The 17,818-nt window shown below is 40.6% G+C and overlaps 1 protein-coding gene across 1 annotated transcript in view; it reads right to left on the reverse strand.

The window, feature by feature from the left end:
• Positions 1 to 16,622, reverse strand: part of clint1b (clathrin interactor 1b) — a 41,088-nt gene extending 24,466 nt beyond the window's left edge. Inside the window, exon 1 of the mRNA XM_046306167.1 lies at positions 16,410 to 16,622. Coding sequence (XP_046162123.1) covers positions 16,410 to 16,450 — 41 coding nt within the window. The 5' untranslated portion in view covers positions 16,451 to 16,622. The remainder of the gene's footprint in view (positions 1 to 16,409) is intronic.
• Positions 16,623 to 17,818: the final 1,196 nt, after the last annotated feature.

The following is a 17,818-nucleotide window of genomic DNA, read 5'->3' on the forward strand; positions in this document are numbered from 1 at the left end:
CGAGCGAGGGAGGGAGGTTGAGAGCGCTCCGCTCACTGACGCTCATTAGAAGCAAGAGGCACTGGACGGACAAGGACATTTGCCAGGGAGAAAAGTCCCTGGGGGATGCAGCCTGCAAGCTCGGTTGATTTTGAGTAGGTCTATTCCTGAAGCTACTTCACACAGAAGTGGCGCTGATCACACTGCAGTGTGCTGGGAGGATATAGAATACTGTACTGCTGGGAGTCATGCCTAGGAAGATAATTTACTGATAAAATGTATTTGCAGGTTGGCTGATGGTTCTGAAGTTCTGTTCATTACTGTAACCTAAAAGGATAATTTGCATTTGCTAAAAGGGTGGCTAAGTCATGACATGGTTCAGCCTAGACAGTGAGGCCAGCTCAGGGCAAGCTGAAGAACTTCTGGAACCATATTGCCTCAAAAAGCGTTGGAAGAAAACATGGACGGATCATTACTTCACGTTTGTCTTCGCAAGAGTTTGCGAGTCCTCAGATCTTATCCGAGCGAGAGTTGTCAAAACTCCCCTCCTCTCTCTCATGTTTACAGGAGCAGGTTTCCTCTGCTCCCTTCAACAGATCACATCTCTCCACATAATAGTGCAATGTTTGACATTTTTTCATTCTCCACAGAGTGACGCCTTCTGAGATCTCCCCACACAAAGCCATCAGTCCCGCCATGATATTGATCTTACTGCATTAGATGGGACTTTCTGTCCATTAACTGGCGGAGAAAGTCAAAAGAATTAAAAACACAGCCAGGACATGAAGAAGCCGTCATAGGGGATATTGTTAGTCAATGCAATGATATCATCAATATCATGGTTTGTCATACTGAACACAGGACTCATGCATACACAAAGACAGTTGGAGTGGGCCTTGAAGCAAAGTCATCATTCAAACAATAAATGACTTCTCTAGCGCAATAACAGATGGAATACCTTTGTATTATACCCTACAAGAAAAAAAAAAAAACAAGAAATTCTAGAGGATCACTCTCAAAGTTCCTCCCATCAATGTCTCAACTTAAGTCTCAGACAGATATAATTGATCCATTGATCAGCCACAGAGTACTCAGAATGACCTCTAGGTATAGGCTATACGGCTCAATGACCCATCGACTAGCCTAAATGCATATTCTGCAAGACATCTGTGAAAAATGTCAGTCCTCAACAGAAATACAATTCAACTGGCCAAACACACTGAAGCGACGTGTGCAGTGCCGCCCCCCCCCGGCACTCGACTGGAGCCTCTGTCTGCTATAGAATAAATTACCGTTATGTAACAATAGCAAGCACATTTGTTTCCTGGTTGGAGAAAGTTATGTTAATGGTTCTGTTCAGTATTTAGGAAATTAACAACAGCTCTGGTGGACATTCCTGCAGTCAGCATGCCAATTGAACGCTCCCTAAAAACTTGAGACTAGAGGTCGTCCTTTGAGACGTGGACCATTCTTGATACTAGAGGTCGACCGATTAATCGGCATTGCAGATTAATTGGGGCCGATTTCAAGTTTTCATAACAATCGGTAAATAGGCCTTTTTGGACAATGACATTGCAATCCATGAGGAAACTGCGTGACAGGCTGACCAGCTGTTACGCGAGTGCAGCGTCAAAAGGACCTTGTGGCTGCAATGAGCCAAGGTAAGTTGCTAGCTAGCATTAAACTAATCTTATAAAAAACAATCAATCTTCACATAATCACTAGTTAACTACACATGGTTGATGATATTACTAGGTTAACTAGCTTGTCAATAATCAATGCGGTGCCTGTTAATTTATCATTGAATCACAGCCTAATTCAACTTTGCCAAACGGGTGATGATTTAACAAAAGTGCATTCGCAAAAAAAGCAAATTTGTTGCACAAATGAACCTAACCACAAACATCAATGCCTTTCTTAAAATCAATACACAGAAGTATATATTTTTTAAACCTGCATATTAGCAGGTAATATTAACTAGGGAAATTGTCACTTCTCTTGCGTTCAGTGCAAGCAGAGTCAAGGTACTGTATATGCAACAGTTTGGGTCGCCTGGCTTGTTGCGAACGGTGTTTCTTCCTAACAAAGACCGTAATTAATTTGCCTGAATTTTACATAATTATGACATAACATTGAAGGTTGTGCAATGTAAGCAATATTTAAACTTCTGGATGCCACCTGTTCGACAAAATACAGAATGGTTCCGTATTTCACTGAACGAATAAATGTTTTGTTTTCAAAATTATAGTTTCCGGATTTGACCATATTAATGACCAACGGCTCTTATTTCTGTGTGTTTATTATAATTAAGTCTATGATTTGATAGAGCCGTCTGAGCGGTGGTAGGCAGCAGCAGGCTCGTAAGCATTCATTCAAACAGCCCTTTACTGTGTTTGCGAGCAGCTCTTAGCAATGCTTGATGTACAGCGCTGTTTATGACATCAAGCTTATCATCTCCCGAGATTAGGCTGGCAATACTAAAGTGCCTATAAGAACATCCAATAGTCAAGGTTAATGAAATACAAATAGTATAGAGGGAAATAGTCCTATAATTCCTATAATAACTACAACCTAAAAACTTATTTCCTGGGAATATTGAAGACTCATGTTAAAAGGAACCACCAGATTCCATATGTTGTCATGCAAACAAGGAACTAAAATGTTAGCTTTCTTACATGGCACATATTGCACTTTTACTTTCTTCTCCAACACTTTGTTTTTGCATTATTTATTTGAGGCTAAATAGATTTTTTAAATGTATTATATTAAGTTAAAATAAGTGTTCATTCAGTATTGTTGTAATTGTCATAATAAATAAAATATATATATATTTTTTTAAATCGGCCAATTAAATCGGTATCGGCCTTTTTGGTCCTCCAATAATCCGGCGTTGAAAAATCATAATCGGTCGACCTCTATTGGAGTCAGTAAAACTTTTTCAACCACTCCGCAAATTTCTTGTTAACAAACTATAGTTTTGGCATCTACTTTGTGCATGACAAGTCATTTTTCTAACAATTGTTTACAGACAGATTATTTCACTTATAATTCACTGTATCACAACTCCAGTGGGTCAGAAGTTTACATACACTAAGTTGACTGTGCCTTTATACAGCTTGAAAAATTCCAGAAAATGATGTCATGGCTTTAGAAGCTTCTGATAAGCTAATTGAAATAATTTGAGTCAATAGGAGGTGTACCTGTAGATGTATTTCAAGGCCTACCTTCAAACTCAGTGTCTCTCTGCTTGACATTATGGAAAATCTAAAGAAATCAGCAAAGCCTGGTTCATCCTTGGGAGCAATTTCCAAATGCCTGAAGGTACCATGTTCATCAGTACAAACAATCGTACGCAAGTATAAACACCATGAAACCACGCAGTCGTCATACCGCTCAGGAGAGACACATTATGTCTCCTAGAGATGAATGTACTTTGGTGCGAAAAGTGTGGGGGTGCTTTGCTGCAGGAGGGACTGGTGCACTTCACAAAATAGATGGCTGCATGAGGAAGGAAAATGGTGTATATATTGAAGTAACATCTCAAGACATCAGTCAGGAAGTTAAAGCTTGGTCGCAAATGGGTCATCCAAATGGACAATGACCCCAAGCATACTTCCAAAGTTGTGGCAAAATGGCTTAAGGACAACAAAGTCAGGGTATTGGAGTGGCCATAACAAAGCCCTGACCTCAATCATATAGAAAATTTGTGGGAAGAACTGAAAAAGAGTGTGCGAGCAAGGAGGTCTACAAACCTGACTCAGTTACACCAGCTCTGTCAGGAGGAATTGGCAAAAATTCACTCAACTTATTGTGGGAAGCTTGTGGAAGGCTACCTGAAACATTTGACCCAAGTTAAACAATTTAAAGGCAATGCTACCAAATACTAATTGAGTGCATGTAAACTTCTGACCCACTGGGAATGTGATGAAAGAAATAAAAGCTGAAAAAAAATATTCTCTACTATTATTCTGACATTTCACATTCTTAAAATAAAGTGGTGATCCTAACTGACCTAAAACAGGGAATTTTTACTAGGATTAAATGTCAGGAATTTAGAAAAACGGAGTTTAAATGTATTTGGTTAAGGTTTATGTGAACTTCTGACTTCAACTGTATATGAAATACAAATGGTATAGGGAGAAAGAGTCGACGCATCATAATTCCTATAATAACTACAACTTCTGAACTGGAAATATTGAAGAACTGGGAATATTGAACCACCAGATTTCATATATGTTCTCATGTTCTGAGCAAGTAACATAAACGTTAGCTTTGTTACATGGCACATATTGCACTTTTACTTTATTCTTCAAAACACTGTGTTTTTGCATTATTTAAACCAAATTTAACATGTTTCATTATTTATTTGAGGCTAAATTGATTTTATTGATGTATTATATTAAGTTAAAATAAAATGGTTAATTGTTCATTCAAAACGGCACATTTTAGAGTGGCCTCTTATTGTCCCCAGCACAAGGTGCACCTGGTGGTCCATCTGTAGCTCAGTTGGTAGAGCATGGCACTTGTAACGCCAGGGTAGTGGGTTCGATTCCCGGGACCACCCATACGTAGAATGTATGCACACATGACTGTAAGTCGCTTTGGATAAAAGCGTCTGCTAAATGGCATATTATTATTATGTTTATTATGTGTAACGATCATGCTGTTTAACCAGCCTCTTGATAGGCCACAACTGACAGGTGTGGTCTATCTTGACAAAAGACAAAATGCTCACTAACAGGGATGTAAAGAAACGTGTGCACAACATTTGAGCGAAGTAAGCTTTTTTTGTGCGTAGAGAAAATTTGGGGGATCTTTTATTGAGCTCATTAAATATGTGACTAGCACTTTACATGTTAAGTTTAGATTTTTTTCAGTGTAGTTGACAGTACTGTAATGAACCGGCAAAATCGACTTTCCACTGATATGAACCGTCGTCAATGTCACTGTGATATTTCACTGTGTAATCCCAAAATAATCCAGCAGACGGCCATAGTGAGCCAGGAAGTTAAGTTAGTGTGCCAACACTGTTGGTTCGGAATAAACAATGAGCAATGATAACCTGTTCCTGTTCACTTATTCATAGATGATATACACTAAGTGTACAAAATATTAGGAACACATTCCTAATATTGAATCGCACATGCCCTTTTGCCCTCAGAACAGTCTCAATTCTTCGGGGCATGGACTCTAAGTTGTTGAAAGAGTTTCACAGGGATGCTGACCCATATGGACTCCAATTGTGTCAAATTGGCTGGATGTCCTTTGAAAGGTGGACCATTCTTGATACTAGAGGTCGACTGATTAATCAGCATTTTTGGAGACTAACAGGCTGACCACCTGTTACGCGAGTGCAGCAAGGAGCCAAGGTAAGTTGCTAGATATACATAAGATAATTTTAATGCTATCTTTATGTATTATTTCTTACACAGTTACCCCAGGAAATCTTAAATCTTATTACATACAGCCGGGAAGAACTATTGGATATAAGAGCAATGTCAACTTATCAACATTACGACCAGGAATACGACTTTCCCGAAGTGGATCCTCCGTCTGGACCACCACCCAGGACAATGGATCGGATCCCAGTAGGCAACCCAAAACAACGGTGCCGCAGAAGGGGCGGTCTTCTGGTCAGGCAGCGTAGACGGGCATATTGCTCACCGCTCCTGAGTATACTACTCACCAATGTTCAGTCTCTTGAGAACAAGGTAGACAAAATTCGAGCAAGGGTTGCCGTCCAGAGAGACAGAGATTGTAACATTCTCTGTTTCATGGAAACATGGATCACTTGTGATCCGTTATCAAAGTCGGTACAGCCACCCGGTTTCTTCACGCATCGCGCTGGCAGAAACAAACATCTCTCTGGTAAGAAGGACAGGTGTGTATGCCTTATGATTAATGAGTTTTGGTGTGATCATAACATTCAGGAACATTTATACTGATTATAATCAGTATATCCCCCCCAAGCAGACACCTTGATGGCCCTGAAAGAACTTCATTGGACTCTACGTAAACCACAAAAAATCCTGAGGCTGCATTTATTGTAGCTGGGGATTTTAACAAAGCTAATCTGAAATCAAGGCTCCCTAAATGTTATCAGCATATCGAATGAGTGACCCCGGCTGGCAGCATTCTGGATCATTGCTACTATAACTTCCGCGACGCATACAAAGCTCTCCCTCACCCTCCTTTCGGCAAATCTGACCATGACGCCATTTTGTTGCTCCCAGCCTATAGACGGAAACTAAAATGTGAAAGGCCCATTCTCTGGTCTGTTCAAAGCTGGTCCGAACAATCAGATTCCACACTTCAAGATTGCTTCGATCACATGGACTGGGATATGTTCCAGATAGCCTCAGACAACAACATTGATGTATACGCTGATTCGGTGAGCGAGTTTATTAGCAAGTGCATCGGTGATGTTGTACCCATGGTGACCATTAACCTCTTGCGACGAGCAAACCCATATCCGGGAGCGTAATCATAGCCTCAAACGCATTAGCATAACGCAACGGACATAAATACCCCTAGAAACTTTTCCTATTCATGAAAATCGCAATGAAATTAAATAAATATATTCAAACACAAGCTTAGCCTTTTGTTAACAACACTGTCATCTCAGATTTTCAAAATATGCGCTACAGCCAACGCTAGACAAGCATTTGTGTAAGTTTATCATGGCATAATGCTATGCTAGGCTCTGTTGGCAGCAGGCAACATTTTCACGAAAATAAGAAAAGCAACCGAATTAAATAATTTACATTTGAAGAACTTCAGATACTTTCACTCAGGAGACCCCCAGTTAGATAGCAAATGTTCCTTTTTTCCAAAAATATTATTTTTGTAGGCGAAATAGCTCCCGTTTCTTCATTATGCATGGCTGAGAAATCGACCGGAAAATGCTACAACTATAACGCCAAACTTTTTTCAAAATTTGCTCCATAATATCGACAGAAACACGGCAAACGTTGTTTAGGATCCATCCTCAAGGTGTTTTTAACATATATATTCGATAATATATCCGTCGAGGCAATTGGTTTCTCATAAGAAGCGATTGGAAAAATGGCTACCTCAGTATTTTACACAAGGTTTTCTGCGGGAGACACCATGTGACCACATGCTATATATGGTCCCTTACAACCATTCTTCAATGGAAATGCCTAAAAAGACGTCACAATGCTGTAGACACCTTGGGGAATACGTGGAAAACGTAAGCTCATTGGTAGCTCATTCACAGCCATATAAGGAGTCATTGGCATGAGGCAGTTTCAAAAAATGCGGCACTTCCTGGTTGGATTTTTATCTGGGTTTTGCCTGTAACATCAGTTCTGTGGCACTCACAGACAATATATTTGCAGTTTTGGAAACGTCAGTGTCTTCTTTCCAAAGCTGTCAATTATATGCATAGTCGAGCATCTTTGTGACAAAATATCTTGTTTAAAACGGGAACGTTTTTCATCCAAAAATTAAAATAGCGCCCCCTAAATCCAAGAGGTTAAAACCATCCCCAACCAGAAACCGTGGATTGATGGCAGCATTTGCGCAAAACTGAAAGCAAAAACCACTGCTTTTAATCATGGCAAGGCAACCTGAAACATGACTGAATACAAAGAGTGTAGCTATTCCCTCCGCAAGGCAATCAAACAAGCTAAGCGTCAGTATAGAAACAAAGTAGACTCGCAATTCAACAGCTCAGACATGAGACGAGACGTATGTGGCAGGGTCTACAGTCAATCACTGATTACAAAAAAGAAACCGGTGTCCGCTCTCTCTCCGAGAGAGAGAAAGAAAGAGAGAAAGAGAGAATTAGAGAGAGCACACTTAAATTCACACAGGACACCGAATAGGACAGGAGAAGAACCCTAGCCCCCCGACACAAACTACTGCAGCATAAATACTGGAGGCTGAGACAGGAGGGGTCAGGAGACACTGTGGCCCCATCCGAGGACACCCCCGGAAGGATAGGAAGGATATAACCCCACCCACTTTGACAAAGCACAGCCCCCACACCACTAGAGGGATCTCTTCAAACACCAACTTACCATACTGAGACAAGGCTGAGTATAGCCCACAAATATCTCCGCCACGGCACAACCCAGACAGGATGATCACATCAGTGACTCAACCCACTCAGGTGACGCACCCCTCCCAGGGACGGTATGAGAGAGCCCCAGTAAGCCAGTGATTCAGCCCCTGTAATAGGGTTAGAGGCAGAGAATCCCAGTGGAAAGAGGGGAACCGGCCAGGCAGAGACAGCAAGGGCGGTTCGTTGCTCCAGAGCCTTTCCGTTCACCTTCCCACTCCTGGGCCAGACTACACTCAATCATATGACCCACTGAAGAGATGAGTCTTCAGTAAAGACTTAAAGGTTGAGACCGAGTTTGCGTCTCTGACATGGGTAGGCAGACCGTTCCATAAAAATGGAGCTCTATAGGAGAAAGCCCTGCCTCCAGCTGTTTGTTTAGAAATTCTAGGAACAATTAGGAGGCCTGCGTCTTGTGACCGTAGCGTACATGTAGGCATGTATGGCAGGACCAAATCAGAGAGATGGGTAGGAGCAAGCCCATGTAATGCTTTGTAGGTTAGCAGTAAAACCTTGAAATCAGCTCTTGCTTTGACAGGAAGCCAGCGTAGGGAGGCTAGCACTGGAGTAATATGAACAAATGTTTTGGTTCTAGTCGTATTTGGCACTAACTGAAGTTTATTTAGTGCTTTATCCGGGTAGCCGGAAAGTAGAGCATTGCAGTAGTCTAACCTAGAAGTGACAAAAGCATGGATGAATTTTTCTGCATCATTTTTGGACAGAAAGTTTCTGATTCACCGTTTCTGACTAGTCAAGGACCGCATCACCTCCACCTCCACCCTACCCGACACCCTAGACCCACTCCAATTTGCTTACTGCCCCAATAGGTCCACAGACAACGCAATCACACTGCCCTAACCCATCTGGACAAGAGGAATACCCATGTAAGAATGCTGTTCATCGATTTTGTTGCTGCCAACATACTGACTCAAATCTCTAGCCACTTTAACAATTAAAACTTGGATGTAATAAATGCATCACTAGTAACTTTAAACAATGCCACTTTATATAATGTTTACATACCCTACATTACTCAGCTCATATGTATATACTGTACTCTATACCATCTACTGCATCTTTCATCTCTCATCCATATATGTGTACATATTCTTATTCATTCCCTCACACTTGTGTGTATAAGGTAGTTGTGAAATTGTTAGATTACTTGTTAGATATTACTGCACGGTCGGAACTAGAATCACAAGCATTTTGCTAACCTCATATTAACATCTGCTAACCATGTGCATGTGACCAATACAATTGTATTTGATTATAATAACCACAACCTAAAACTTCTCAACTGGGAATATTGAAGACTCATGTTAAATGGAACCACCAGCCTTCATATGTTCTCATGTTTTGAGAAAGGAACTTAAACGTTAGCTTTTTTAGATGGCACATATTGCACTTTTACTTTCTTCAGTGTTTTTGCATTATTTAAACCTGATTGAACATGTTTCACTATTTATGAGACTACATTTATTTTTCTTTATGTATTAAGTTAAAAATAAGTGTTTATTCACTATTGTTGTAATTATCACACACACACACACACACACACACACACACACACACACACACACACACACACACACACACACACACACACACACACACACACACACACACACACACACACACACACACACACACACACACACACACTCCCCCCAATATTGAGCCGATTAATCGGTATCTGCTTTTTTTGGTCCTCCAATAATCGCTATCGGCGTTGAAAATCATAATTGGTCTACCTCTACTTGATACACACGGGAAACTGTTGAGAGTGAAAAACCCAGCAGCGTTCCAGGTCTACACAAACCGGTGCGCCTGGCACCTACTACCATACCCTGTTCAAAGGCACTTTTTGAACAGGGTACCTTATTCTTGACAATTTACCCTCTGAATGTGCCAATCCATGTCTCAATTGTCTCAAGGCTTAAAAAGCATTCTTAACCCATCTCCTCCCCTTCATCTACACTGATTAAAGTGGATTTAAAGTGGATTTAATAAGTGACATCAATAAAGGATCATAGCATTTACTTGAATTCACATTGTCAGTCTCATGGAAAGAGCATGTTTTGTACACTCAGTGTAGAACGATATCAGATCACAGCCAAGTAAAAATATCATCCTTTAAAGAGAGTTTGTTATTTTCTGTGTATAACATTAGCTACTAGCAAGCAAGCAGGTAACTAGTCCAAACCTGGTAGCAGGCTAGCAGTTGAAAACAACTCTCAAATTTCAATGATTACATGTTGACATGTAGGCTATGGTTTATGCCAGAGCAGAGAAGTAAGCTAGCTAGCTAGTACAATTTATGATAACCCCATATCCCCAGCTCAGCAACTCGCTAAAACGCAACTCTATGGTGAAGAAAGTTTCTGATGAACTTCCTTCATCATTGAGTTGGGTCAGCTAACTTATGGCAGTCTATGGAGCCATCATGGGAATCAGTTAAGGAAATGTATGCTACCAAGCCAGCTTCTTCATTGAAAACACAGGTTGTCTTTGCTTGCTAACGTTATAGGACTGCTGCAGTCACCCAATGCGCGCTGGCAAGATATCCCTGCCTCAGCAATAGCATTGGCTATCTAGTTAGCTAGTTCGTTAGATAGCTAGCTTCCACCTACTGGCAGGCAAGCTTGTGGCAATTTGGTGTTCAAACAATATGTAAAATAATGAAATAAACAGAACACAGCTAGCTGAGGGGTGTTACAGATGGGCTAGCTACAGATGCCCAGTGCCGGGTAAAGATTGGATAAGTTGAAATAAAGTGAGATAATTGTCGCTATTTTCATAGATGGAACATATTAGCTAGCAATCTATCCAACACTGCAATTTTCCAGTAAATTGATGTTTACAGTCCTTCATAAAACCATGGACTTCCTTTCAAAATGAGGAGACAAGACGCAAGAAAGGACACTTTTCAATTACTGGGCTCGTTTGTCTGTTTGCACAATGAAAGAAACCTCTTCCTTTACAAACCTTCTGTTTGGAATCAAGGATGAGTGCATTCAGTCAGAATCTTGTCTACCTACATGGAGTCTAGCCTGGCTTTGCACCTTACAATCCACCATCTCAACAAGCACATAATTGAAGATCAGAGGTCACAGTGACATCAGAGCGCCATTCATTGGGGAGGTGGGCGAAGTTTTGCATCAGAATACGCCATTCATATCCTTCACCTCTTTCTACTGCTCATCAGCATTCTCATTTCATGCATTCTTTATGACTAAAGTGTATGCATGATTTGAAACTACTCTGCATGCAAATAAACTTTTTGATTCAAATCAAAACACAGCAGATTATAAATAGGCTATTTTCAATAGGTCCTGAATGGCTAGACCAGTGATGGTATTTAAGTCCCTCCCTATATTAAGCCTAACTTAGAAGCATGAGAAAGGTAATCCTGCAGAAAGTGGTTGTATGCAGGGTTGATACAAGAACTGCCATGATTCATGACTTTATGCTGGCATAGGGAGAGAAGTGCTAGAAACACACCACTTGGTTTCAAAACTGTATTAGTCAAATGACCACAGTGACTGCACATTTCAACCCAGAGGTCAAATACGCTCTTTCCTATGAGAAGTAGGCTATGCCTCAGGACAAAATGTCTTTCTATTTTATACTTTGTGGTTACTTAGCTACCCTTACAACATCTTGCACAACCTTGAAGCACTAAGCTGCAGGGCTTGCAATGCAAGATATTTGTGCCACAGAGGCTTTTCTCATGATCATAGCTAGCTGTGTTGACATAAACGGTTGCACTAAGCAATTTGAACTTCTCCAATACTGAAGCAGGAATGATTAAATAAGTGTTGTCAGGGTATACAAGCTTCAAACCCCTCTAGCGATTAATTGAAATAATGTCTGGTAAGCACCATGCCGTACAACATGTCCATAGCCGACATATGAGCTCATGTGCAACACACTAATTTTGATTTCTGTTCTCCGAGCATCAGGATATTATGCTGGCAGCACATTTCAAAATAAGAGTGCCCCTGCAAAGACAAGCTAAATGTTGGGATTATCGATTTTCTTAGCACTAGTGCAGTACAACTATTTTTCATAGCATTAGAACTAGGCTTGGGCGGTATACCGGAGTACTTGGAAAAAGCCAGGGGATGGTTTTTCAATAACGTCAAAACTATTTGAAGTTCTTCAATAAATGTGAATATTCGTAGCCAATTTAAGTTAAATACCTGCAGTCAACTTGTGCAATATGTTAGGAGAAAAAAGCAGATTGCGTTCTTCATTTCACCTGTCACAATATGAAGCTTAGTTCCCCAGAAAAGTTGAGCGAGTTACATGTTTGTTTGTAAATAGCACAACAGGAGAAAGCAGGAGCTGGTGATTCCAGCTTTGTATTTGGTTTAACTTGCTAGGTATCTATGGAAGTGACTGAATTAATAAGGAGACCGGGCATCATATAGTGTTAGCTTTCTGTCGTGTTTGAGAAGTCAAAACGTTTTGGATGAGTTCTTGATTTCCGTGCGTTTATTTTTTTCCCTCTTCATTCTTGCCCGTCTGCTCCTCCCTGTCTTTGCAAATAGTTTATTTTCGTTTGCGCTCGTTAGCAGCGCTCGTTACCATATTTAGCTAGCAGCTTCTATTGAAATTTGCTAATACTTTGTGCCAATTCTATCTGATAAGACACGAAATTAGCTTTTTTGTTGTTGCATTTTTAGCACCCCCATGTGTACTAAGACGGTAATACTGAAAATCCCCCGATGAGAAGGACAGTATGCCAATATGAAATCTGTATACCCCCAACCAAAATTGCAACTACCGAAAAAAAAGAAGAAAAAAAAGATAATTTGATGCATTTTATTTTGAACATTGTATTATTTATAGTAGCATTTCTTTTGAAAGTTTACACAGATACCGATATGTTGAAAGCTAGCTTTATGTGTATGTTATATTTAAAGAAATATCTATTTTTTAAAATACAGTTATGTTATTGGAATTACTCAATAGTCTGCTAAATTTAAATGGTCTCTTGTTTTTATTTAACTTGTGATGGGCAACAGGTTTAATACTGAGTGCTGATGACTCCTTACTCCACCCACACTATTCACTGCGATACAATACACTGTATGGGGGATACTTACTAGTTGTAGAGAAGTTGTCGGGTGGAAAATACGCAATAGGGTCTTTACTAACCAAATATGGTTAGATTTGGAGGGGGACTGGCGTACATATCCAGCAGCACTTCGTTCTCCATTCTATAGCCCTCAATGCAATACACTGTACATGGGATACAGTGCCTTGAAAAAATATTTGTTCTGAGTGATTAACTGAAAATTATATTATTTTGTGTTTTTTAAACAACTAATTGACCAACGTCAGTTCAATTATTTGAATTCCATTTAGTTATTTATTTTCCTGTGAGATCGATGCTCAGTTTCTGTTGAGATCAAGCCTGAATTGTGCGATGTAGTAGGGAGTTGTAGTTTCCAACAGGCCAATATTCTACACAATTTAGCACAGAAAATGTGGTAATTAATTACAATGATCATAATCCCATTGAGTGCCCGCTTACTTGTCCGGTCTCAGTCTGTGTGGAGCAGACGCAGAGACCTTGTTGACGGAACCGAAGAGAGAACTCGCAAGAGGGATTGAAAGCAGTTGCTTTGCAGGGCTTTCTCTACCTGAAAACACATGATCTAAGTGACTTATTCAGCAGTCATAAAAGTATGCCTTATTTACTTTTAAAAAATGACAAAAGTGATTTGTCAGACAGCAGCTCTATAGAGAAAAGATGTTGATTTGGAATGAAATAATAAAGTAATCAAATAAAAACAAATGTAATATACACAACTGAAATATGTTATTAAAGTAATGTGAATAAATGATGGTTAATAGGTGATAAACAGTAATGGGCAGTCACTACCATCACGTGACTTTTATTAACTGTTTTATTCTGTGTTACAGCATTCAACCCAAATAATCGAAAACTGAAATGAATGTATTTTTTATAATCAACCCGAAACCTAGCGAACCTCAAAAAGCACTAATCGCTCAGCACTACTAGCAAGTTAGTTATACCTAGGTAGCTTACAAGGTTAGTTAATAAGGCTAGTTATGAGAAAAGTTGTGTCTTGCTACTTAGTCCCTCATGCTAGCCTTTACCACCAAATATCACTTCAGAAACAACATTACAAATATTAATACGGTCAGCATTGTAGACCATTTCTCCCATCTTGCTGCAGCTTTAGCTAATCTCCAAATAACAGAGAAATGCTGTGAAAACCAGCATGCTGCAAACGTTCTAAAATGTTTTGTCACCAGTGCTTCTTTTGTCCTCATGCACTGTAGCTCCAATGACACTAATCCGGTGAGCACCTTTGCAGGGCATTTGATTGGTTTGACGTGTTGCAAGGCGTCAGTGATTTCACCAGGTTCCAACCCGTCTTTAGCAGATTTCTGCCATGGAACTTTCCCGGGCCTCTGTTTATGGGAAACCTGGTTTGCAACGAAGCTTGGTCTCTACTAACCAAATATCTGTCATTTTGGAGGGGGACCTGTGTGTCGTACATATCCAGAAACACAGCTTTAAATGACCTGGTACTATCCATGGTCCTGAAATCAACACACACACAAATTATTTAAAAAATAGCATGATAGTTGACCCTTTAAAAAAAAATCCCAGCGATGGGGGAGCCAGGCCCAGCCACGGGGGAGCCAGGCCCAGCCACGGGGGAGCCAGGCCCAGCCACGGGGGAGCCAGGCCCAGCCACGGGGGAGCCAGGCCCAGCCACGGGGGAGCCAGGCCCAGCCACGGGGGAGCCAGGCCCAGCCACGGGGGAGCCAGGCCCAGCCACTCAGAATTTAGTTTTTCCCACACAAAATAGCTTTATTACAGATAGAAATACTCCTCAGCACCCCTCAGAAACCTGTTTTGCATCTCCAACTGATATTCAACACAGGTAGAAAAGTTCTCTACAAGCCAATATGTATCCCATGTACAACCCATTACAGTGTATTGTATTGGGGGCTATGGAAGGGGCAGAGTGAAAAGCCACTAGCAGGCCATGCAACACAAAAATTAACCATATTTGGTTTGTGGAGACCCTACTGAGTATTTCATGCCCCACTTTAGCTAAAACAGGTAGAATAGTTAGTTCTCTCAACAGCCCAATAATCTCAACATACCAGTGTCAACATACCTTTTTCATTAGTATGGTGTGAAAAAAAAAGTTTTTAAAACCAATACTTTTTTATTTGTTTTCATAAATTACTTCCTGTATTTTCTTGTTGGCACAATAAAAGTGACCATATTGATTCAAATGCAATACCTTTTGCAACGCTGGCTTTTATTTAAGGTTTCCTCATTACCATATGAAGGTGACATCGTTTGTGCTGCTGGTGGAATACTAGTCTAATTTAGCTCATGTTAACTAGCTATAAAGAAAATGCCCCCCAGTGAGACGTTAGCTAAGAGATTATATTGGTGGTGTGTTGCAATTCCTCGTGGTTCAGGTGCACTTTCAGTCAAAGTGTTTGATGAGAGGCATGAGGACCCTGTTTACCCTATTCCGCATACAGCTCTTAGGCTCTGCTGCAAAGTCCTCCTGAAGCTAACCGGCAGCTGGCTACAATACAGTAGGTTAGTGCACAGACAAATACATGTTAGTTAACTATCTAAGCCAGCAGCAGCTAACTAGCTACCTAACTAGTTAACTAACTAGCCAGTAATTGTGGTCGTATAAAACGTTTTAACTATAAAAACAATAGAATGGTCATGAAGTTCAACTTCCATAGTCCGTAATGTTATGGACACAATGAAACGAAAAGGTATCGACTGTCATTGCGGCTAGCTTAGCTATGCTAGCTAATTAGCTCATGTTACGCTAAATTTGCCCGTTTTGTAAGATTTCTAACTAGCTAATGTTAGGTGGCAGTGAGCGAGGGCCTTGCATTATAATTTAGTAATTGAGTAAGAAATCATCTAGCAATGTAAAACAAATATTGTTAGCAGGAAATTGATGATGGACATCAAAGGGACCGATTCAGAGACACGGGATGAGACTAACTAACGCGTTAGCATTAACCATACATCATCAGCTAACGTTACTTTCCTGAGTTAGCAGCCTGAAAGAGGGGGATGGGGATGCTACTTTGCATGTATGCTTAGAATGGACATGAGCAAAAAGATCAGAGGAGAATACATGATTTAATGTTATTTCAAGTTGTACACAAGGCTGAAACAGTAACGTTACCCATAATGAGCCATCAGCTGAGAAAACAGCGTGACGTCACGAGATCAGTGAATCCCTTGTCCTTAACATTAACGGGCCTTGCAACAAAACGTCAACACGATAACTGCAAGAATACTCACGCTTTATCCACCAGTTCTCGGACTTTCCACATATTTAGCATGTAGACTCTCGACCAAGGGCTCGCCGCCTCAATAATGCACCGTCCAGTCTGTTTACAACCACAGATGGACTTGGATTTGTTTCACCGACAACAGAATTCCGAGTCCTTTCAGCTAGCCAGCTCCGTTAGCGGCAAACGGGCCGCGCAAATTACTACTGTCGGGAGCGCGGCGAGCTTGTTCTTCTTCTATGATATAATGGCGGTTCGCAAACAAACGTTAGAGGTGCATGCCGCCACCTCCTGTGTTGGAGTGTATGGTCAATCACGTTTTACAACATTTCAAAAAAACAAAAAAAAAGAGCCATACTAACTTTGAACAGAAGTTTAAAGCTATTTTGGCTAACTGGTCAACGATTTCATTCCCTTCCACACCCGAACGTGCTGGGACCCAGCAGAATCTCACTTCTACACCCAGTCTCTGAAATCTCTATAACAACATTAATACCTCCAATAGTAAGTCCCTGCTATTAGATTTACCAGATGAAAAGCTATTCAATGTCCTCCACCCACTGGAGGGCAACTACTATCCCCAACAGTTCAAATGAGTATACTGAGTATAGCTGTAATATAGCTGTTATCCTGAGTATAGCTGTTAGTCTTCTACATATCTGTACATACAATTCAGGAACATAAAAGCCTGCTCCTGTGCACCCACTATCTGTGTTCTTGGATCCATCTGTGAAAAGCGGTTAAAAAAAACATAAAAACTTCTACCAAAATAATTGTCAACCAGTTTCCCTATATCACTGACTTCTGACCAATCTTTCCTTTTCTCTGCCAAGGTTAGATAAACAACAGGATCTGGGAGTAACCATGGAGGAACCTCCCTTATCACCACAGAAGGGCCAACCTCCAACTCCCTCAAACCACTCTCATAAGCAAACTTTCCTACTGTCCAACCAAAACCACTATATTACCAATATATTCCCAACAGTCATCTAGAACAGTAGCAGTGGAATGCTCAACCTCACATCCTTTCAGCCTAACCCAATAAGCGAATGATATTTTTTTTACACCGTATATCCAAATGCATCTCACCTGCTTCCACTAGTAAGGCACATATAGATGTTGATTTAAATTCACCAATACATATCCTTAAAGATATATACTGGATTCTGTCCAGCCTCTGAAGCCAAGTCTTCGCCGCTGTTCCATAAACTATACACCCGTAAACAATTGTCGTCCTGATCAGAGCTCTAGAAATATCCATCAACGATGGTCAGTCAGCACCAGATTCATAACCAGAGACCGAGCGCATAAGATGCACCACCTTCTTACACTTTGTTTCAACATGTCTGACATGATCTTTCCATGTATATTGCTCATTGAGCCATAGACCCAAATATTTGTACTTAGAAAGTCTCCCCA

The sequence above is a fragment of the Oncorhynchus gorbuscha genome, linkage group LG16 (genome assembly GCF_021184085.1).
Source record: "Oncorhynchus gorbuscha isolate QuinsamMale2020 ecotype Even-year linkage group LG16, OgorEven_v1.0, whole genome shotgun sequence".
NCBI lineage: Eukaryota > Metazoa > Chordata > Actinopteri > Salmoniformes > Salmonidae > Oncorhynchus > Oncorhynchus gorbuscha.